Here is a 23,311-nt window from a genome sequence, read left to right on the forward strand (position 1 = left end):
TTGGGGGCTTCGCGTGCGCAGGCATTCTGACTCCTGAATTCCACACGAGGCGGCATGAAGTGCTTAGCGTCCGAGTCTCCCGATGCCTCGGCCGCTACGGCGACCACCACCGAGGTGCAAGCGGAACCGACCGCTCTTGAACAGCTGGACAGAGAGCAGGCGAGTGGCTTTCGGGGACAACGAGTCGGAAGCAGGGTGGTGCAGGGTGTGGGGCAAGAGGCCAGGAAATCAAGTGGGCCCACGACTGCGTTGGCTTCCAGGAGCTCGAGGCAGGCCTCTGAAAACGCACCCCAGCAGTCTCGCTTTTCCCACACTTACGGCCTGTTTGCCTCCTGTTGAAAGTGGGCTTCTGCGCTCCGTCCTGCAGCATTACGGGTCATATGTACGTGCACAAAGTGTTTTTAGCAGCCCTGAGCACATGACGCACAATAAATGCTCCTAGCACTATTCGCTTTTCCTGATCGTTTCCTTTCCCGTAGAGGGCAGGAGAAGCTTCTGAATAGCTTTTTCTCTTACGTAGAAAAGACAACTTGTAAACAGATCCAAGGTACTTAGATGTTTTAAATGCATTCTTAAGTTGCACTGGGTACAAATTGTAAGATCCTAATAAGCTGATGGAATTTGCTTAATAGAAAGAGGAGCGCCAGGCGTAGCGGTACATGCCTTTAATCCCAGCCCTCCGGAGACAGGCAGGCGAATCTTTTCAGTAGGATGCCAGCCTGAACTATATTCCAGGACAGTCAAAGATATACAGAAAAGTCCTCTCTTGAAACCTTAGCCCCCCAAAGGAGCAAAGGAAACAAATATATCTGTATGGAAGCAATTAACATAGATTGAGGAAATTAATCGATTTTTCTGTCTCTGCAGATAAGAAAGGCAGTAGAAGTTCTGTTTGATAACTCCAAGTCCAGAAAAAATAATGAATTGCTGTTGAATGGGAGTGAAAATCTGTTTTTAATGGTGATACTATGGAAAATTCCAAAGAAAGAACTTAGGATCAGAGTGTAAGTAATTTATCTGTTTGTTTCATTGTTTTGTTTCATTTGTTTTTCCGCTGGTTTGGTTGTTACTAAGGCTTGCCTGGCTCCAAACTCACAGTAATATATATGCCTCTCCCTCTTGAGTGCTGGGGTTAAAGTTAAAACTCACTCAGAGTGTGTCTGAGTATAAGAATGTGGGCCACATGTGTCCAGTGCTTGCAGAAGCCAAAAGAGGGTGTCAGATCACCTGGGACTGCAGAAACAAGAGGTCATGAGCAGCCCAGTGTGGGTACAGGCGACAGAAATCAGATTTCCTGGGAAAGAAGCAAATGCTCTTAACTACTGAATGTGTGGATTCCTGCATTTGGTCTCTCTAGCCCATTGTTTTCTTTTTAGAGCCAGAAGTGACAGAGGCAGGGAGATCTCTTTAGCTGGAAGTCAGCCTTGTCTTCAGAGATAGTCCCAAGATAGCCAGGGATGCCATGAAAATAGATAAATTAAAATATTTTTAAACTGCATTTATTTCTGTTCGTGTGTTTGTCTATCTGTCTGGAGGGTTAGGTGCACACATATGGGAGTGAATCAGTATCATTTCTCTCCCTCCATGTTGGTCCTGGAGTTTGAGCTCTGGTTGTTGGGCATGGCATTGAGCATGTGTTTTCACCCACTGATTCATCTGGCCTGCCTGTATGTATTGAATGTTCTCGTTAGCTCTCAGTGAGGATAAACATGTTCTGGAATAACACTTTGCTCCTTGTTTGTCATGTTTTGTAGGTCTTTGCCTCATAGCATCCTCTCAGAATCCTCAGAAGTCTGTCTGTTTACCAAAGATGAATGTGATTCACCTGAACAGACAGAGGGTTTCTATAAAAAGCTTTTGAAAAAGCATGGAGTAAACACTATCTCTCAGGTAGGAGGTGTGCTGATGTGTTAAAGTCCTTTCAGAGACTTTAGAAATGAAGTATCATACACTGCTATAATTTATGGTCCTTTAGGTCCACTTTCTCTGTAATTTTTTTTTTTTTTTTTTTTTTGGTTCTTTTTTTTCGGAGCTGGGGATCGAACCCAGGGCCTTGTGCTTCCTAGGCAAGCGCTCTACCACTGAGCTAAATCCCCAACCCCCTTTCTCTGTAATTTTAACTTATCCCTTTATGGGTATGAATGTGTATTCCTAACGTGTGTGTGCACCACATGGATGCAGGTGTCCTCCAGGGCCAGAAAAGGTATTGAGATTCCCTGGAGCTGGAATTACAGGTGGTGAGAGCTGCCTCATGGGTGCTTGGAAATAAAACCCCGGTCCTTCAAGGGAGCATCAAATCCTGCCAAGCCGTCTCTCCAGCTCCCCTTTCTCTCTCTCTCTCTCTCTCTCTTTTTTTAAGATTTATTTTATTTATATGAATACACTGTAGCTGTCTTCAGACACACGGGAAGAAGGATGGTTGTGAGCCACCATGTGGTTGCTGGGAATTGAACTCAGGACCTATGGAAGAGCAGTCAGTGCTCTTAACCTCTGAGCCACCTCTCCAGCCCTCTCTTTTTTTTTTTTAAGATTTATTTATTATATATGAGTACACTGTACACTTCAGACACACCAGAAGAGGGCATTGGATTCCATTACAGATGGTTGTGAGCCACCATGTGGTTGCTGGGATTTGAACTCAGGTCTTCAGGAAGAGCAGTCAGTGCTCTTAACCACTGAGCCATCCCTCCTTTCTCTTTTTAATCTTACCGTCTCTGCTTTTGGTTGGCTCTATTTCCTTTTGCTTTTGCTAAAGGCACTATTTTGATTTGTAACTGAAAACCTAAATGCATGTCAGATTTCACATCTTTTTCAGTGTCTTGAGCACACTGCCTCCAGGAGGATGGGGTTCCCTGCAGCTGGAGTTGTAGAAGGTTGTTTTGTTTCTCTGGGTTCTCTAATATAGTCAGAGCTCCGAAGTACTGAGCCATCTATGATACCAGATTGTTTAAAAACCCAACTTTTCGTGTACTTGTAGAGCATCACATCTGGCTCTGTTTTGTGACTATTTGTTTATCTTTGTACTCTGTTTCTTTATCTTTCTCCTGGTACTAGGAATTGATTCCAAAACCATGCACATGCTACCCCAAACTTGCAGTGTAGACCAGGTTGGCCTCCAACTCAATTTCCTTCATGCTAGGATATAAGATGTACACCTCTACACCAGGTGCTGCCACCCCACCCTAACACCCGTGCTTTTTAAACAAGTGTCTGGGTGTTTTGTCTACATGTATCTGTGCACCTTGTGCATACAATTACCCATGTAGACCAGAATAGAGTCTTGGATTCCCTGCACCTGGAGAGGTACACATGGCCACAAGCTACTGTGTGGGTGTTGGAATCAAACCCATGTCCTCTGTAAGAGCAGCCAGTGCTTTTAACCACTAAGCTATCTCTGTAGCTCATTTTATTACGTTTGAGATAGCATTTTGATCAATTGCCTCGGCTGCCCTTACCCTCAGAGTTAGTATTCTTCAACCTGAGATAGTCAAGAACAGTTATGTCATCTCCTTCAGTGCCTGGCTGACATGCTGGGTTTTTATCCAGGCTCCTTGATTGTTCTCTTCTCAGGGTCTTCCGGCGTTTTGCAAGGCCTCCAGCATATTTTAGCTGCTTAGGAATTCATTAATCTGAGAGAGGCATGCATAGCCCTGGGACTGGTGTGAAGAGAAGTGTTAAGTATTTCTCCTCCTGTTTTAGATCTTAATGCTTTATGGTGTTTCGCTTGTTTTTGTATTCTAGATTATCCCCTTTAAGACGTTAAAAACAGAATATAAAGCCTATGAAGCCAAGCTCCGCCTCCTGGGTAGCTTTGATGTCTTTATTGCTGATGAACGAATCCGACGGCATTTGCCCACACACATAGGAAGGCATTTCTATCAGAGGAAGAAGTGAGTTTATTTGCAGTGACCAGACTTTAATGGTATGGGATTTTCTGTGTGTCTCCAGTGTTTTGATGCCTCTGTTTTTTTAGAGTTCCAGTATCTGTAAACCTTCTGGCAAAGAATCTGTCCAAAGAGATTAACCGAACTATCACAGGGACCGTCTTAAACATCTCTAAGCGTGGTTCTTGCAGGTAACAAGGAACATTTATATGCGATTTCTTTAAACTGTACATGTAACTGTGATCGAGTCCTTTTTTTAACCATAAAGGATCATGTTAATCAAACCAGGACCTTCTATTAAAACCCAGTAAGCTTTTTTCTTTTTTTTTTTTTTTTTTTTAAGTCTTATGAGAAAAAGAAGAGGTAGAAGTAACTTCAGTCCCCAATAACAAGTTCGTTGTCTTTGTTGTCTGATTTTTCTGGACAGCTAGGCAAATGTGTTCACCCTAGGTAGGGCAGGAACCATAGACCAAAGGAGTGATTGTACAGTCTGCCCTGATGAACGGGGAGCTTATTGTGCTGACGCAGAGTGGCACGTGTGATGTTCCTTACAGAGACATGGCTTGCCTGTCGTAAGCAGCTGTGTCATGAAGGGCCTCCCCCAGCATGAGGTTGTCAGGAAAGCTAGCACCGGAGTTCTGCACAGCCCTGCCAACTCCACGGAAAGTGCCTGAGCTCAGGTAGCCTTGGGGAGGAGCCTGTTGAGTATTGTACCTGTTTAGACCTGCTGTCCCCCTTGTTGAATGTTTCCTCTGGGAGGAAGTAGCTACATGTTAATGTCTTTGGTTCATTCTCACCCAGGATCCCGAACCAGGATAACTTAGCCTTAGAGTCAACAAGACTGCTCAGATTTAAGGCATCTATCCACCAAGCATGACAACCAGGACCATCACTGATACAAGGAGAGAACTAATACTCGCAAACTGTCCTGTGACACTCACACAAAACAAACATACCTGAGTATTTATCTCATAAAGAAAAGCAAGACTGGAGAGATGGCTCCGCTATTCTTCAGAGAACCCAAGTATGGTTTCCAACACCCATGGTAGATGTGGGTCATAACAACCTGTAATTTTCCCTCTAGGGATTTAATGTTTCTGGACCAAAGGGGCACCCACATGTTCACATGCACAGACACACAGATACACGTAGTTTTAAATGAGCCAGGCATGGTAGCGCACCTCTAATCCTAGCACTGCGAAGGCAGCAACTGATAAATCTCTTAAGTCAGAAGCAGACTGTCTACATAGAGAGTTCCAGGCCAGGTAGGGCTATATTGTGACCCTGTCTCAGAATAAATTATAAAAATAACAGTTCTTGTTTTTACATAGGATCTCACTATGATTCTGGCTGGTCTGGAACTCAAAGATCCTCTGACTTCTACCCTGAGTGTTGGCTTGTATACCACCACACCAGCTTTAAAAACAAAGATAGATAACTGCTTTCCAACTTAAGTGGTCAGAAATGGGGTCTGTGTGGGGCAAGGTTTAGTATAACAGGTAATACGAATAGATTCCCGTTGCATGCTGCCTGCAAGAGGGAAGCCCCTTGATTGGTTCCATTTAAATACCTAAGAGGAGTTGTCATTGGGCCTGTCCTACCCCTTCCTCAGTTACAGACTGCTGTCAAAGAAGGTTAGAGATACCAAATATACTGGCTCCCACTATCCCATCACTAGAGAGCCTAAGCTAAGAGGTCCTCTGGTTTGAGGGTAGCCTGTTCTTCATGGTGAATTTGAATTTCTTTATTTTTGCTCTCTTTGCCTGGCACAGTGACTCCCTTTCTTGTCGTTCCCTCTCCTTTTCACAAACACACATACATTGTAGACAGCTGGCCAGTGTCTGACTAAAGAAAAAGGAGCTAGAAGAGAAGCTGCTGTCCAGGTGACACTGGTAAAGTGCCACCCAGTGAGCCTCCAGTGAGGGAAGGCAGACCCAGTGCTGCAGGAGGCCTGCTGGGCCTCCCACACATTTCCTGTTCCCTGTGGCTTAGCCGCAGAGATGCTTTGGTCTTGCTAACATTGAGTTATCCATGAGAGGCAAGAACTTTTTACTTCAAAACGACTCAGCAGAATAGGACATGAAAATCATGAGGTGTCGATGACCTTGTTGGGGTGATTCTGCCAGAACAGCTTTGGGGTCAACATATGGGTTTTTCTGTTTTGTCTTAACTTATTACCATTGTCTATTTGAATATAGGTGTAGGAAGGCAGTTTCTAGGCTCTTATTACACTGATCACTGGGATTGAACTCCATGACTTTAACTTAGGGTGGCAAGTGCCTTTACCAGCCAAGCCATCTCGAGGTCCAACCTGTGGGTGTGTGTTTCTTTCAGCATGGTGGTGTTTTACTTCAGGGAGTGGAGTTTTAAAATACAAAGTTAAAGAGCAAAAACTTTACTCTGTTGCTTTATTAAATTCTAGTACTATCCGTATTGGTCACACTGGAATGGAGATTCAGCACATCATTGAAAACATCCTGACTGTCTCAGAAATGCTTTCAGAAAAATTGCCAGAGGTACAGTATGCCGAGTGCATGAGTCTGCTTTCCATTCTAAACAGGCAGAGTGTGTAGATGTCATCATTTCTTTGTTTCAGAAATGGCAGAGTGTGAAACTCCTATTCCTGAAAACTGAGAAGTCGGTTTCCCTTCCTATCTTTTCCTCGTTTGTCACATCTCAGGACGAAAACAGCGCTTCCTTCCGTGGTCTGAAGAAACAGGTTAGTATAAAAGTTATAATATTGGGTGGGCTTTATAACATGTAGCCAAGAGAGATCACAGCAAGTTCGAAGCTAACTTGGGCTGTAAGACCCTGTCTTCCATAAGTGGAGACAGATGTTGAAGGTGCGGCCCAGGGTGAGGTGTATGCTTAGCGTACGGGTTCAGTGTTTCTTAGGGGCCTCAGGCTGATTTGTTTTGACTGCATGTGTGCAGGTGTCAGACCTCCTGGATTGGAGTCGTGAGCTGCTCTGTTGGTGCTGGGCATTGGACCTGGATCCTCTGAAAGAGCAAATAGCTTAACCACTGAGCTATCTCTCTAACCACAACAAGGCACATCCTAATTGTGTGTGCTGGACAACTTTGAATGTCTTTCCCGATTGCTGTCCATCTTAATTTTTAAAAAATACCTTTTAGTGGAGATCACTGATTGGCTTGACTGGCTGTCCAAGAGGTCCAGGGGTCCTGTATGCACCCACCTTCCCATAATTAAGATTACAGATGCCAACCATCGTGCCCATTTTTCTGTGTCGGTGGCGTGTTTGCATATAAGCCCTTGGCCAACTGAGCGTTGTCCCCAGCCCCCAACTCAGTTTTGATTTATAGGCTTAGTACTATAGGTACTATTTCCAAAATCGAATGATGGGTGGTTGAAGCGGAGATCAGTAACTGTTTGGAGTGGTGTTGTTTTGAATTCTCTTTGGCCATGTTAATCTTCGTCACTACTGAATCTTTCATTTCAGTGTTTGGTTCATGTCTTAATATCTAGGAGTCGCATCTTGCCTTAGTCAGTGATCTATTGCTGTAAGGGATATCATGGTTGTAGCAACTCTACAGTATTTATTTGGGGCTTGCTCACAGTTTCAGAGGTTAAGTTATAGGCAAGGAACCTGGCAGCATGTAGCCAGGCATGGTGCTGAAGAGTAGCTGCGCCTCACATCCAGATGTGCAGATGTGCAGCCACATCTCTTCCAGCAAGGTCGTGTCTTACTATCTTCAAACAGTCCCATCCCTAACGACCAGGTATTCAAGTGAAAGAACCTGTAAGTGCGTTCTTAGTCAGACCTTCACACATTTTCTTCAGAGCTCTGCCTGCCTCTGTCTCCTGAGTGCTGGGATCAAAAATGTGCATCACTGGCTGAAATTTCTACTTGTCATTTATTTTTCTCGTTTTTGGTTGTTTGGTTTTTACATAAAGACTGTGTGGACCAGGCTGGCCTTGAACTCAGAGTTCTCTAGAGCGCATGCAGGGATTAAAGGCCTGCGCTACCTGCCATGCCTAGGTTTTCATCTGGCTGTCCTTAGTACACCGTCTTAACACACACAGCAGGTATTTTGGTGACAGTTTGTCTATCCATCATCAGCTAATATCGTGTCTCAGCGTAGCAAGATATCTCACACTGAAGAGGTTGAGAACTCAGTAGTTGCTGGGTCCATGTGCCTGTGTGCTTCAGCCCTTCAACCTGGTGACTGAGGCCTAAGGGATTTGGAGAGCTGCTGGTGCCCATAGCTGGGTGTAGCTGGGGTTTCCTGCTTTGTGGTTTTTTTCTTTCCTCATTTTTATTCCCTCCAGCTTCATCCGCTGTCATTAGGTTGGGAAGGGGGGTGCCCATGCTCCCTGACTCTAATTGCTTTCCTTTTGTTTCTTCTCTGAGCATACGACTAACAAACCACAGCCAACCTCCCTAAATGATCAGTAATCACCACCCACCATCACTGCCCTCGCTTTTATGTCCTCTGAACAGTTTGCAGATTTCCAGATGATGATGCATTCACAGAGACTGTCTGCAGCTAGCAAAGCCACGCCTCTGCTAGAGCATGAGGCAGATCATGGTCAGCTGCTACAGAAAGTGAAGCAGCCCATGTCCCACATCAGGGATTAGAATGAAGCTTATTGTGGGTTCTCAGTGGTTCTCAGGCTACCTGAATGGAATCACTCTGTAGAACATGCTAACCTTGTACTCACAAGGACCTACCTGCTTCTCCCTCCAGAGTTTTAGGATTAAAGCCTGTGCCACCACTTCTAGCTTTCTTGTGTTTTTTTTTTTTTTTTTTTTTTAAAGAAACTAAAATTCTCAAAAAATGTCACTGTAACTGGGTACATCAAGTCAGTAGCAAAAGGGAAAGCCCACTGAGTAAAAGGCATTTTGATGACCTTTCTTCTTCCCTTTCATGCTCCTTTTAACCTGGGCTGCAGCTCAGGATGTACTGCCTCAATTTTGGGTGGGATGCCCCACATTCACTAAAGGAATCAGTCCAATTTCTCAGTTGAAATAGGCTCCCTGCTCATATTGGACCATTTCAGGTCTCATTCACTGCAGTTGACAGTCTAAAGAAATGGTTAAAGGAACAGGATGGTTGACACTTTACCTATGAGACAGGAACTGAGAAAGTGCTCTGAACATTCAACCACCCTGTCACACTGTGAGAACTGGAGATCCAAGCCTGCTAGGCTCGGCGGGTAAAGTGCTTACCATTTGAGAGCCAGTTGTGGGATGTTAGAGATTCAACTTAGTGTAGCCATTCATTAAGCCCAAGGTCCTAGAAGAGACCATGTCTTCAAGTGGGTGGCCCTGAAGAACGCTCTAAGCTAATCTGTGGTGTGGACATACACACACATTTATACAAAGGACACGTGCATGAGTAATGATTGAAGCCAAAACTGGCTTAGTGGCCGTGGGCTCTGCTTCCTGCTTACATTTCTTCTGGAGTGTAGCCCCTAGTGAGGAAAGTATTCCATAGACTCTTAATGTAGGGACAAGGGCATAGTTCCTCTTGGCCTTCCCTTCCACCTCTGGGTTGCCTGCATGCATGCATTTTCATGGTGGTTAATGTTGCACATGTGCAGGGCCCTGGACACAGTAGACATGTGCTGTAACACTGAACTAAACCCACAATTCGAGTCTAACCAACTTCAGTAACTAGATAAGTTGGTCTTTGAGGTTGCAATCCTCCCGCTTCAGCCTTCCATGTAGTTAGGATTACAGGTGTGTACTGACATTCTGACAGTACTGTTTTCAGCTTTCAGCTACACGTGTGTGTGTGTGTGTGTGTGTGTGTGTGTGTGTGTGTGTGTGTGTAGAAAGCAGTGTGGAGCATGTCATTAATGGTAGCATGTGGCAAGCAGGTTAGGAGAGGATTGAGTTCAAGGCACGCTAGCCTGGGCTACAGATTGAAACACCTTTCACTCTCCAAACAAACAGACTGAGATGTAACTATCTGGAAGTGGAGTATTCTGTTTGCTTGGGTCAGTGATGTTTCAGGGAGCTCCAGTTTCTAAACCTGTGCCATCTGCTTTCTGTGGATGATTTCCTACAGAAATTTTATCTTGTGTTCTCATAGGAACCAAAGAAAAGAAGGAAGCATGAAAAACAAAAGTTGAAGAAGGAAAGCAAAATGTTAAAGAAGAAATCCAAGAAGGCTACATCTCTTTTAACTCAAGGTGGCTTAGTTAGCAGTGCTCCAGCAAAGGGCCCGGGAGCCCAGAAGAAAAGGACCAGCAAGGCCAGCACACAGCCGAAAGTTACAGAGGAGTATGAAGAAACAATTCCCCAACTGGTACCAATAGGAGAAACTCCGGATAAAGAAAATATGAAGGTATTTTTATTGCTGTTAGTAGCTGCTGTATTTCAGGCAAAACGTACTAGGCAATGCCAGGTGGGGTCCTATGACTTCACTCCAGCACCTGTGACCCAGAAGCAGGCGATGGCTGAGTTTGAGCCTAGACTACACAGTGATTTCCAGGACAGCCAGGACTACAGAAAGAAATACTGGGGATGGAGGTGGAGGAATAAAAGTAAAAGGTGCTTAGTGATTAAAAAAAAAGCTTAGAGTTAATCTAGGAAGCAGGAAGGCGGGTGAAGGTAGACACTGATCTACTACTTTAGCCTGATCTTGGCTGATCTGAATGGATGGCCTGTGCTGCTTTACAGTAGGCTGTGCTGCTTTACAATAGGGCACCTTCTAATCTTGGCTAATCTGAATGGCCTGTAGGGCGTCTTCTAGACGTGTATCTCGTGTAGGTGTTCATTGGAAAGGACAAAGTATCAGATGTCCATGTGACCTCTCAGTGTACTCAGATACAACATAGCTGGAATAATGTTTCTTTTTTTCTTTTTTTTTTTTTTTTTTCTTTTTTTTTTTTTCTTTTTTTTCCGGAGCTGGGGACCGAACCCAGGGCCTTGCTAGGGCCTTGCTAGGGCCTTGCTCCTGCTAGGCAAGCGCTCTACCACTGAGCTAAATCCCCAACCCCTGGAATAATGTTTCTAATACTGAAGTATGATATATGAGATGACACATGTGCCTATAATCTCAGGCTGAGGCAGGAGCAAGATCCTGTCTCAAGAAGAAAATATGTCTGGTGCTGTAAATAGGCCCTCATTCTTCCATGCTTTGGTGCACACGAGGTTGCGGCATAGTAGTGGCTCCCTAAGACTGTTAGATATTGCTTTTTATTGTTCTAGACCTAATTCCCTTTCTCTTTTTAAGATGCAAGAAAATATCACAGGGAAGAAGTCTCCAAAATCGAAGTCTGATCCAAGAACCCCTCAGGGTAAAAAAAGGAAGGCCTTACCGGCTACAGAGACTCCAGAAGCCTCAGATCCTGGGATCTCAGGGAAGAAACAAAAAAAGGATGTGCGGGAATTCAGAAAGCCAGGGGCCAAGTCCTTCTCTACTCCCATGAAATCTGGAAAGAAAGCTTCCAACACTCCCAGAGACAAAAAAACCCAGGCTGCCCACTCAAACTAGAATTAGTGCATTTGGCATAAAAGACATCAGAGTTAACAAGAGCTTTTCAAGAATATTTAGACAGGGCGTGCTGGCGTTTGTGTGTGTGCCCACGCACGCACGCACGCACGCACGCACGGTGGAATGCAGAGATAGGCAGATGTGTATGAGTTTGAGGACAACCTAGTTGTCTACAAAGGGGTCACCAAGATTCATTCTTTAAAGGGCAGATTTAAGTCCTGGGCTTGGTGGTATAACACTTTTGACAGCAAATGCAAGATCCTGGCCTTACTACCTAGAGCTGTCAAAGGAAAAAAGATAAACCCCACACAAGAAAAGGTACTCTGCTGTTTATTCCATCACAGCGTTTTTCAACAAGGAGTCCAGGACTTAAATGGTTTTTGAGAAGTTTCTGTGGGTGCCTCTGAAATAAATATTTTTGTTGTAAAAACCAGGGGTTTCAGGCACAATCTTTTTAAATTGTTCAGTGTATTTCCTGATGCTTCTGTACATTTGCTTTTTTTGAAATTAAACTTACATCCCTTCTGGGTAGACGCACTGTGCTGTCGTATCTTACCTGACTAGTTTTGAAGACATAGGAACAGCTTTCCATCTGCACGAGAGAATTTAGTCAATTGGGCTTTTAAGATAATTTTTGCACCCATTCCCAGAGTGTCCCGTGAGGAATTGAAATGTACAAATTGACCGCAGGACTGGAGACATAGTTCAAGTAGTCCTACTGTTCAGGTTCAATTCCCAAGACCATGATGGCTCTCAACTTTAACTCCACTTGCAGGCAATTGGAGCCTTGGCACCAGCACAGAAATAGTGTACAGATGTATGTCCATATAGACAAAAATGCCAAACCAGCAGATCAGCAAAGTGGAACAGACTTGGTACGGCTTTGTTGCTTCATATGGCTTGTCTAGGAACATTTTGGTAATAGGCATGGTAAAGTGTATTAATGGAGTGCCTCAGTGTAATACACAAACACACTGGTGTGTGAGTACACTGCAGCTCTCTTCAGACACAGCACAAGAAGCATCAGATCTCATTACAGATGGTTGTGAGCCATCATATGGTTGCCGGGAATTGAACTCAGGACCTCTGAAAGAGCAGTCTGTTCTCTTAATCACAGAGCCATCTCTCCAGGCTAAATACTATGTGGTTTTAATCTAAAGAGCCAAGCAGGGAGCCAGCATGGCTACATAGTGAAGCACTTAAAAAGGCTTCTTCCTCCCGTGCTGGGACTGAAGGGGTGCTCCACTACTGCTTAGCTGTGATGCAGTTGTTTGGTCCCACCGCTGAGCTGCTGAGTATATTGCAGGACAATGACTTAGACCTGTAGTCTTGACTCTAACACACATGTTTGTTCCTCTGATCCTGGGTGAAATGTGTGCAGACTTCTCTGTTTAAATGACTAGACAAATTTAGCATAAGTGGCAGTACAGACAGTGGATTATAGAGGCTTCTGAATTAAAAAAAAAATGCCTTAGGAAGTAGCCCATTTCACAAGAGTGCTGCCCATTACAGTGTAAAGTAGTGTCCCTTGCCTATGACCTCATCACTTAGCAGCTTGTGATATACTGAGATTTAAAGTGCTTTCTAGGACTTCATGAAGCATAAAAGCTGCCTATAACCAGAAGTTGTAGCTGGTCCTGGTCCAGCAAGATAACTTAGCAAGTAAGACACACGTTCCTAAAGAGATCTCAGTACTTGATGTCTGTCCTAAAAGGTTTAAAATGTTTCCTGCTTGACATTCAAATTTCCAGTTAATAACAAAACAACTCCAGAGCTAGGAAAGGAGAGAGAATGGGGCTCAGTGTTAAAATGATTAGCATACATAACCCCCTTGTTTTGAAATGCTGTTCAAACTGCCTTCTATGATATCCTGTAATATCAACACTCAGGGCAGGCAGGTTTGGCAGGGTTGTGAGTTTTCAAATGATTTCTGTACTCAAATAGTGTGGAAAATGCTGGTGTAGGGTGTGTGCTAGCTATAAAGCGCCCATGTTAGTAACCTTCTGAGTTGAGTCATTTAGTCTCAGCACTCATGAGGAAGAGGAAGGAGGTACTCTTGAGTCGTAGGCCAGCCTCATCTACATGGCAAGTGTCTGAATTTTCCTCTGGTATTTAGCATTATACTTGAGATGACTTCTTGCTCTCTCACTCTGAACCTCTTCTCCAATAATTTGAAGTATTATAAAGAGCATCAGTTTATTGTTTAAACACCTATCTACATCTTCTTGAATACTCAGTTATAACAATTTTTTGCTAAATGATTTTGCTAAACTAAAGTGTCTGTCTTCGCTTCTTGTGTCAAGGTAATTACAGAAGCAGTGGACTTTGCTATTAATGTCAGCCACACTAGTGTGTGAGCAGTAATCAGTCCCACTACCCTCTTGCTTCTGCTTAAAGCCTGACTCGCTTCTTCCAGTATTTGCAAGCCTTTTGCAGAATACCAAGGTCCTTAAATACTCTCAGGCAATAAAAGCTGGTTGATAGATCACCATAACAGACATACCAGATTTTAATATACTAACACAATTAGAAAGTGGGTAATAGTTCTCTCCTCCAGCCAAGCAAGATGCCCAAAGGAAAGAAGCTCAAGGGGAAGAAGGTGGCCCCGGCCCCCACTGTGGTCAAGAAACAAGAGGGCAAAAAGGTGGTCAATCCTTTGAGAAAAGGCCTAAGAACTTTGGCATTGAGCAGGACATCCAGCCCAAAAGAGATCTCACACGCTTCGTCAAATGGTCCTGCTACATCAGGCTGCAGCGGCAAAGAGCCATCCTCTATAAGGGCTCAAAGTACCTCCTGTCATCAACCAGTTCGCCCAGGCCCTGGACAGGCAGACAGCGACTCAGCTGCTTAAGCTTGCCCACAAGTATAGGCCAGAGACAAAGCAGGAGAAGAAGCAAAGGCTGCTGGCCTGTGCTGAGAAGAAAGCTGCTGGCAAAGGGGACGTCCCAACTAAGGGACCACCTGTCCTCCACTAAGAGACCACCTGTCCTCCAAGCAGGGGTCAATACAGTCACCACCTCGGTGGAGAACCAGAAGGCTCAGCTGGTGGTGGTGACTGCCCCATTGAGCTGGTGGTTTTCCTGCCTTCCTTGTGTCGAAGGATGGGAGTGCCCTACTGCATCATCAAGGGAAAGGCCAGGCTGGGCGCCTGGTCCACAGGAAGATGTGCACCACTGTTGCCTTCATACAGGTTAACTAGGAAGACAAGGGTGCTCTGGCTAAGCTGGTGGAAGCTATTAGGACCAATTACAATGACAGATATGACGAGATCCGCCGCCACTGGGGAGGCAACGTCCTGGGTCCTAAGTCTGTGGCTCGCATTGCCAAGCTGGAAAAGGCAAAGGCTAAAGAACTCACCACTAAACTGGGTTAAATGTACACTAAGTTTTCTGTACATAAATATAATTACAAAATTAAAAAAAAAAGAAAGTGGGTAATAAACACAACTTACATTAAAAGCCATAGAAGAAATAAAAGTAATTTTAACATAACCAATCAATAAAAGCTTCCAGTTTTAAGGAAACACAGAAATACACCCATCATTTGTACTATTCTTTACAAAGCAAACAGGAATCCCATCACCATATGCATTAAAAGTCATGGTCATATTGTAAGGGCTCCTCTGTCCAGGGAGATCGAAGCATGAGAATCTCCAGTCTGCACCACACTGCTGGATGCATCAGTGGTAGGTCAGTAACTTTACCGTGTGTGGAAACTGTCATCAGTAGGTGAGTCAGCAGGAAAGTGGGATTGTTTCACATGTCACACCAGCCTTTCTGGCAAAAACCACACTCCTTTTCTTCCTGTGAAAAAGCAAACATGACCTTATCCCCATATGAGTACAGGGCCAGGTCCACGCCATTGGCCTGCCATAGGATCCTTCCATTTCACCGACATATATGTAGTGGAAGTGTGAGGATGCCAAAGGCACTCAGCAGCTGAATGTCCATGAGCATTCACATTTTTAAAAATTAAGATTAAAAGAGCATGATTTAAATATTTTTGTGGTATACAGGGATATAATTCTTTTTTATTTTATGAAGATATTCATGAAGTTCCATGGGCCCATTCCATAATAACTTGTCCCTGAGGATTATAAGGAATCCCAGTAAAATGTGTCATACTAAATTGTTGACAAAGCACCTCAAGTGCTTGACTGCAATAACCAGTTCCACTATCTGTTTTAAATTGATTTGAAACATCCAGCATAGAGAAACAGTTTAGACAATGAGTAATTACATATTTAGTTGCTTATCCTGTTACAGCAGTTACAACCACAAAGCCTGAAAAGATGTCAATAGTCACATATAGTTTAATTTTCCAAAATCAGAAATATGAGTAAAATCCATTTGCCATAATTGATTAGGTGCAAGTCTTCAAGGATTAACATTATGTGGTAGAGGAAGAATTTGAGGACACTGAGGATAAGTCTTAATAATTTAATGTGTACATTCTCTAGAAATATCAAATTGTTCTCTTAAGCTATTGCTGTTTTCATGATGTAAAGAATGATCATTTGGCTCACTGTCCCTGTGTAAGACCTATAATCTGCCTGGTATGCAAATGTGCTGTGGCATTGCCCTCCATAAGGGAACTGGACAGTCCAGTATGAGCTCTCAAATGTCCTATAAAGTAAGGAACAATACTTTCTCTTAAATTAAGGGTATATAGATAAATAATTGCAAATTTTGAGAATTAGCAGTATCTAAAAAAGGAACAGTTTCAAGAAATCATAAAGCATGAGCTATATATTGGCAATTAGTATACAAATTAAAAGCTTGATTTTTCAACATTTCTAAAACACCGGCTACAGAATATAATTCAATTATCTGTGCTGAAGCAGGGTAAATGCAAAAGAATAGACACGTGATCCAATTACATATGCCAATTTCTCATTAGATGACTTGTAAATACATAAACACGTTCTCTATGGGCTGCCATGTGTAAATTTACAGGAAATACAAATGTATGCATAGAGGCAAATTGTAACAACTTGTCTTTCAAAATTATTAATTTTGCCTGGAAAGTTTGCAAATGCAATAGGCCAAATATCAGTATTCTGCAATAAACAATTTAATTACTGTTGGAATAAGGAAGAAATATTTCATCAGATTCTTTCCCAAAGTACTTATTTGAATCTATCCTACAATTCTGTATTAACATAGCAACAGGTTCATAATAGGATGTTAAAACTTTCTTTGGAGATGAAGAAAGATGAATCCACATTAAGGGTCGCTTTTGCCAAGGAACTGCTGTGAGTGCATGAGAAGTAGCAAGAACGCAAACAGCCAACAATTGGCCACAGTCTATATACTGTATCTGTTGTTGACTAATAGCTTCCTCTACTTCCTGCAAAGCTATTTGTCCCTCAGCAGTTAATTGTGTGTGTGTGTGTGTGTGTGTGTGTGTGTGTGTGTGTGTATTAGGATTTGCATCCCCCTTGAGAACATCAAACATAGAACATCAAACACAGGCTTAAGCTCTTCCGCGTGGTGAGCTCAAAGTGAGGTCCTAGCCAATTAACATCTCCTAACAGCTTTTGTAAATTATTTAAAGATAGTAAATTATCTTTTCTTATTTGAATTTTCTGTACCACAATTTGTTTAGGATATAACTGATGCTTCCAATATTGAAAAGGATATTGCCTTTGAATCTTTTCTGGAGCATCAACTAATCCCCAAGATTTTAAAGCTTGCTATATAAAAGCAAAGTCATGTAACAAAACTCCTTCAGAGCGATCAATTTATAAAATATGATCCATATAATGAATAATATACACAAAAGGATACAAAGTCCTAACTTCTTGTATTGAAGCAGTGACAAATTTTTGACATAATGTAGTGCCATTCCCTGAGGCAAAATTTTCCAACTCGCTTCATAGGTTCCTTAAAATTACAGGCAGGCACAGGAAATACAAACCTTTTACAATCATCAGGATGCAAAGGAATAGTATAAAACTAGTCCTTTAAATCTATAATAATTTTAAACTTATTTTTTGGAATGGCAGCTGGGGTAGGTTGTCCCACGCACGACCTCGCCAGCAAGAAAACATGCGGGGACATACGAATCCTTGTGGCAGCCAAACTTTTATTAAAATCTTATGGAGAGCGCCGTGCGCCCGCATGGCGCGGCTTATATACACCCTAGCATGGCGCATCCACACCTGATTGGTCGCTTACCCATGATCTCATTAGGCACGCCCCAGAGTGGGCAAAGACCTGGCACGAAGGCACTCTTGCACATGTGCACACAGTTAACTTCCTGAAAGGAAGTTGGCTGGCGTGGCGGAGGCCAGTGCCATCTTGTAATGGCGAAAGCTATCCTGGCTTTCCACGTGGGGCGCAGTGGGAGCCAGCGCCATCTTGTGGTGGCAAATGTTATTGCGGCCCTCTACATCTCCCCCTATTTATTTATTTTATAACAGTCCTGATTTATATCATATTATTTTACAATAGTCCTGATCACCCTATCGCATGCAATGAGGAAACCTCAGCGATGTGGAAGGGCTGGTCAAAGGATCATTGAGTCTCTCTCATCCCAGTGCAATGGATCCACAGATCCATGGGGTGCAAGAGCAGAGAACTCAGATACCGACTAATTCCTGAGCATAGATAACCAAATTCCAGGGGAGGCCCCTTGTACAATGGCCACAAGTGCTTGAGTGATAACGGCCTTGTCACGTTTCTGTTGAGATCTGAGTTTGCAAACCAACCATAGCATGAACACTAATCCACAGCATAGGGCTGCACCAAACAGAGCCACTCCCGATAAGTAGCGGGCACCTCATCTGGTTCACCTCAGCTGTTACCACCAAGGGCTGTAGTCAAGCCGACCTATAATAGAATTTAGAATCCCCAATTGTTAGTAACTACTCCAGAAAGTTTACCCACTGTGCTTGTCTAACAATAGATTGGGGGAGGATAACTCCAGACACTGCAGACACAATGTCTGCAGCAGTAATGGCTGCTACAATAGCAGCGAAAGTGTCAAGGTCTTTTCCAGGACAGTTTAGGATCAGTCATTTTTCTCTGGAACAACCAGCAGGCAAGGGAAACATGTTTGAGATCTGTATAACCAGGACAAAGTTCCCCAGTCCACAGCAGCTTTACGAAGGTGGCATTCCTGTGAAGCTACAGTTTGTAAAATGACCAGTTAAGGCAGCAAGAGTCACCAGGGAAATGAGGGAGGCAGCAACGGCTGGAGTCCAGTCTTCTCCAGGAAGCAGCAGTGCACAGAGGGTCAGAGAGCGGGCCACAGTGGGACGGGACGCACGTAGCGGTAACACTGACTGTAGCAACGGCAAAATCTCTGTGATGACAAAAGGTGAAGGGGAATCTTCTATCTTCCTCTCAGGGCAGAGGAATGACTCCAGAGACTCGAACCACGAAAGCTGAATCTTCATGCAACCAGGATCAGCAAGTCTCACCCGCCACTCAGGCAGCTGGCACACTCTTGTAGCATCCTGTAGAAAAAACACAAACATTCCCTCTTCCCCATATAAAATATCTGGACAGGATCATGTCAATATGTGGATCTCTCTATTTCACCTAGGCAGAAGTATGCCTAGTTGTAGGGTGCCATAAACTTTGGCATCCAAATTTTAAAATTGAAATAAAAGGAGCATTATTTAGCATACAGGGATAATTCCCCCTATTTATTTATTAAGATATAGTAAAGATATTATTTATTAAGGTAAGTCCTCGAGGATTAAATTGAGGACACTGAGCACTTGTATTTATAAATTGACTTGTGTACCAAATTATTGTCTCCAGCATTATTGTTTTGGTGATATATAAAGAATGAGATTTTTTGACTAATTGTTCCTATGTAAGGCCTACAATCTGTCTGGTATCATTGTCCTCCCTTGTTAAGGAGCCCAGGCAATCCAGTTTGAGTTCTTAAATGGTCTATTAAGGAACAGTACTTAGTGCTCTTAACCACTAAGCCATTTCTCTAGCACCTCACAAACTTTATTTACCTAAACATAAGCATTAATTAGAAATGTCAAATCTTGTAAATATTGTCCAATTTCAGTCTTACTAGAAATCCCTGAGCTGGCAGGGTGAGGCTGGGAGTTGAAAGTAAGCAAATGGAGTCTTCCTCTTTTCATGAGGGAGTGTTATCAACTCCATTACCATTTCTAAAGAGCTGGGTCTATGGTTTTGTTTAGTTGTCTGAGCCAGAGCACTGAAAGGACAGTGAGTTGTCAGACAATTTATACTGAAATAACTCACTGATTTTAAGTAGAAAACCTGTCTCTAATAAAGCATTAAGTAATTGAAATCAATTGTAAACCACAAGCCACACATTGGCTATCAGTATGTGAATTGAAAGCTTGATTTAAAAACAGTGGCTAAACTACGGAATTTAATAGTCTGTATTGAAGCAGGGGAAACTCAAGAGAATAAACAAGTGATCCAATCGTCCATGTAGCCTTTTCATTAGATGAACCACCTATAAATACACTAAGCGCATTTCCTATGGGTTGTATGCACAAATATACAGGAAGTACAAAAGCATGCAAAGAGTAAAATTATCAATTTTGCCTGAAAAATATGTATATGTAATAGGCCAAATAGCAGTATTTTGTAATAACCAATTAACTGTTGTTTGGAATAAGATGTTTCACCAGGTTTCTTTTTAAAATACTTCCATGACTCTAGTCTACAATTCTGTATTAACACAGCTGAAGCTTTATCTCCAATGTGCATAACAAAGACCTAAGTCCTCTGGTAAGGTGAGGTACTTAGCCAATTAACATATCCTTAGAAGCTTAAAATTAGTTTCAAATATTCTTTTCTGGGGGTTGGGGATTTAGCTCAGTGGTAGAGCACTTGCCTAGGAAGCGCAGGGCCCTGGGTTCGATCCCCAGCTCCGAAAAAAAGAACCAAAAAAAAATTCTTTTCTGGAGTAGTGCAACAGCTACTCCACAAGTATTAAAGCTCATTTTGAGAGCAAAGGTTTGTAGTAAAAATTTCCATATACACTGAAAGATTCAAAGTTCCAACCTCTCACATTGAAGAAGCAACAAAATTACACAACACAAGGCCGTTAGCCATTCCTGATGACATCACTCTATGGGCTCTCTAAAATTATAAGCAGGCTCACGAAATGAAAACTCAAAATCAAACCTCTAAATCTATCTTGAAATGGCAGTTGGAGTAAGTAAACTGGCTGTAATGTTCTCACAAGTTCCATAACCTCATCATTCCTTCATAAATCTTGTAACAATCTCTACCTGTTTGATTTTACCTGTTTGATTTTTCTCAATTACAAATAAGTTTGAGTTAGTCAATGTAACACTGGCAATCCTTAATCAAATCCTTAAGTTCTCCTTGTAACACCAGAGCACAACCACAAGGTCACCTGAGTTCTGAGTACGCGACTAGGCAGCTGTCCTTGGGGCAGTGGAACTAGCATTAAAATACAGATAGCCTCAGGGCAAACCACAACTAGGAAAGCAAAACTTGACCTCCAACAAACTAGTACAAAGTTTGACTGCCAATTCCTATATATGAACGCACGATGGCGTAGTCTCTAGTACCTCAACAAAGAGACATTGTCCTAAATTCTTTTAGAAGCCTGGTTTCTAGAATAAGAATTCCATAAAAATATTATCTCAATTTAGATCTGTTTCCCTAGGTTGGCTCATGCCACATGTTGTCTAGAGATGACTCCATCCAAATTACCAGCTTTATGTCAACTTTCTGTTACCAATATTATACCTTTTAAACCATATCCAATAACTAAAAAAGGCCAACAATCTATGACCAAGGCAAGTAGAGCATATTTACACATTTAAAACCAATGAGAAACAAAATTGAAGTGGCTACACATATCTTTAATATTTAGACCAAACACCATTTTTACCTTTTTAGCTATGATTTTAAGAGAAGCACCTTGTCGCCTGTTGAGTCAAATAATAAGTCAGGGATTTCTCTAAGAGAAACAGCTCTCAGCTCTTGTACCAAAGAAGCTGAGAAGCTGTTGGCGCCTTTAAGATCAGCTCGTGCAGACGCTTAGCCTCTGGGCAGCTTCTCCAGCTGACCTAGACACCTGGCTCCAGGCACAGGGCTCTAAAGGCCTGATTGAAACTGTTTTTTATTCATTTGTTCCTTTTTGAAACGAGTTAAAATCAAGTCAAGGTGTGAACGACCAGCAGATAAAGTTTTTACCATTTTTTCTTTTGAACATGAAACATAAAACATTTAAACAACGAGAAACAAGAACCACAGACATAAACTGACAGACATGGGGACATCCTGGTGCACCAGGGACAGACAATAGACAAAGAGGGGAAAAAACCAGATGGTGTTCACGGTGACTATCCACTCGAGTGGAGTCGATATGGACGATGGATTGTCTCAATTCCTGGACTAGTCCATCAACGTGTTGAAACCCAATTCCTGTAAGATACTGAGATATATTATCTGAGCAGCACGACTGACATTCGCCAATGGTATGGAAGTGAAACACAGTCCTGAGTATTTTCACTCACAACCCAATTACATTAACTCCATCAAGCTGTGCATGGGCATTGAGATGTCATTTTGTTTGATTCTCCTGAATAAATTTTCAGGCGGTCTGCCTCTATCAAGCCTAATCAGTTTGACTCTGCAAATCTTATAGAGCCTGATCACACCTTTTACCAGCACAAAGACAAAGTTTTTCTCCCAAAATACTGTGTTCCTTTTATCTCCTTTTCTTTTCGTTTTTTCTTTAGAGACCTTTTCTCCCTCCGACATACTTTCTTGTTGTTCTGTAAGGACCCTCTGACCTGTCCTAATGGCTGTAACGGCTTCCCACACAAAGAAAACAAATAAACAAAATTACCAGCCTTGTCCACGAAGGATCCATAACTTTCGGTTTCTTCACAGTTTTTGCAGGGATCCCTACCTCAGTAGCCGAGGTGGCCACTGTCCCCGGAGCGTCCTTTCCCAGTACTATCACCTCTGTCGGTGGTAAGACCGCAGAGGGGCCTGGTGCTTGAGATCGATCAGTATCATTTTTTCGTTGCAACCTTTCACTACGCTCCGTTTCTGACATGCTTTCCTGAATTTCGTCCAGGGCCTCTTGGCCTGCCGCTATTATAGGACGAAAAAATCTTTACCTAAACAATCCTTGACCATCTGCCAAATTCCTAACGCTCCCGGCCTCAGACTACCATGGAATAGAGGCCTCAACAGCACCCTCAGCAGAAGGAGAAAGATACGATAGGTCAAAACCAAACAATTCGGAAATTATCATGTCTCTCAGAGTTTACCTCAATTCCTGCTGCTTCTGGATTCTCTCTGCGGACGGAGGCTCCCCTTGGCGCCTGGCGATGGTGTGGCGTTTTTTATCCCGGGTTCTCGGCACCAAATGTCCCACGCGCAACCTCGCCAGCAAGAAAACACGCGGGGACATACGAATCCTTGCGGCAGCCAAAACCTTTTATTAATCTTAAGGAGAGCGATGCGCGCCCGCATGGCGCGGCTTATATACACCCTAGCATGGCGCATCCACACCTGATTGGTCGCTTACCCATGATCTCATTAGGCACGCCCCGGAGTGGGCAAAGACCTGGCACGAAGGCACTCTTGCACATGCGCACACAGTTAACTTCCTGAAAGGAAGTCAGCTGGTGCGGTGGAGGCCAGCGCCATCTTGTAATGGCGAAAGCTATCCTGGCTTTCCACGTGGGGCGCAGTGGGAGCCAGCGCCATCTTGTGGTGGCGAATGTTATTGCGGCCCTCTACAGTAGGTAAGCCATGTTGTAATGCTCTCATAAGTTCCAGAGTTTCATTAACCTTTCATAAATCTTACAATAATCTCCACTTGCCTGATTTTTTTCTTAATTACAAATATGTGTGAGATCCAGGAGGAACTAGAAGGTTCGATGTGGCCAGCTTGCAATTGCTCCTGCACTCGCTGTTGTGCAGCCAGAATTTTTCTCTCATCCACCATACAGGAACATTACTT

The 23,311-nt window shown here is 43.1% G+C and overlaps 1 protein-coding gene across 1 annotated transcript; it reads left to right on the forward strand.

The window, feature by feature from the left end:
* Window positions 1-3: 3 nt before the first annotated feature.
* Rsl1d1 (ribosomal L1 domain containing 1) lies at window positions 4-11,888 on the forward strand. Its single transcript, NM_001329198.1, has 9 exons — window positions 4-159; window positions 868-1,004; window positions 1,755-1,890; window positions 3,742-3,890; window positions 3,974-4,075; window positions 6,307-6,400; window positions 6,481-6,603; window positions 9,944-10,198; window positions 11,090-11,888. Exons 1-9 carry the CDS (start codon window positions 55-57, stop codon window positions 11,348-11,350), a joined length of 1,362 nt encoding a protein of 453 aa, NP_001316127.1. The 5' UTR covers window positions 4-54; the 3' UTR covers window positions 11,351-11,888.
* Window positions 11,889-23,311: the final 11,423 nt, after the last annotated feature.

The sequence above is a fragment of the Rattus norvegicus genome, chromosome 10, assembly GCF_021556685.1.
Source record: "Rattus norvegicus strain SHRSP/BbbUtx chromosome 10, alternate assembly SHRSP_T2T, whole genome shotgun sequence".
In the NCBI taxonomy this organism is placed as follows: domain Eukaryota; kingdom Metazoa; phylum Chordata; class Mammalia; order Rodentia; family Muridae; genus Rattus; species Rattus norvegicus.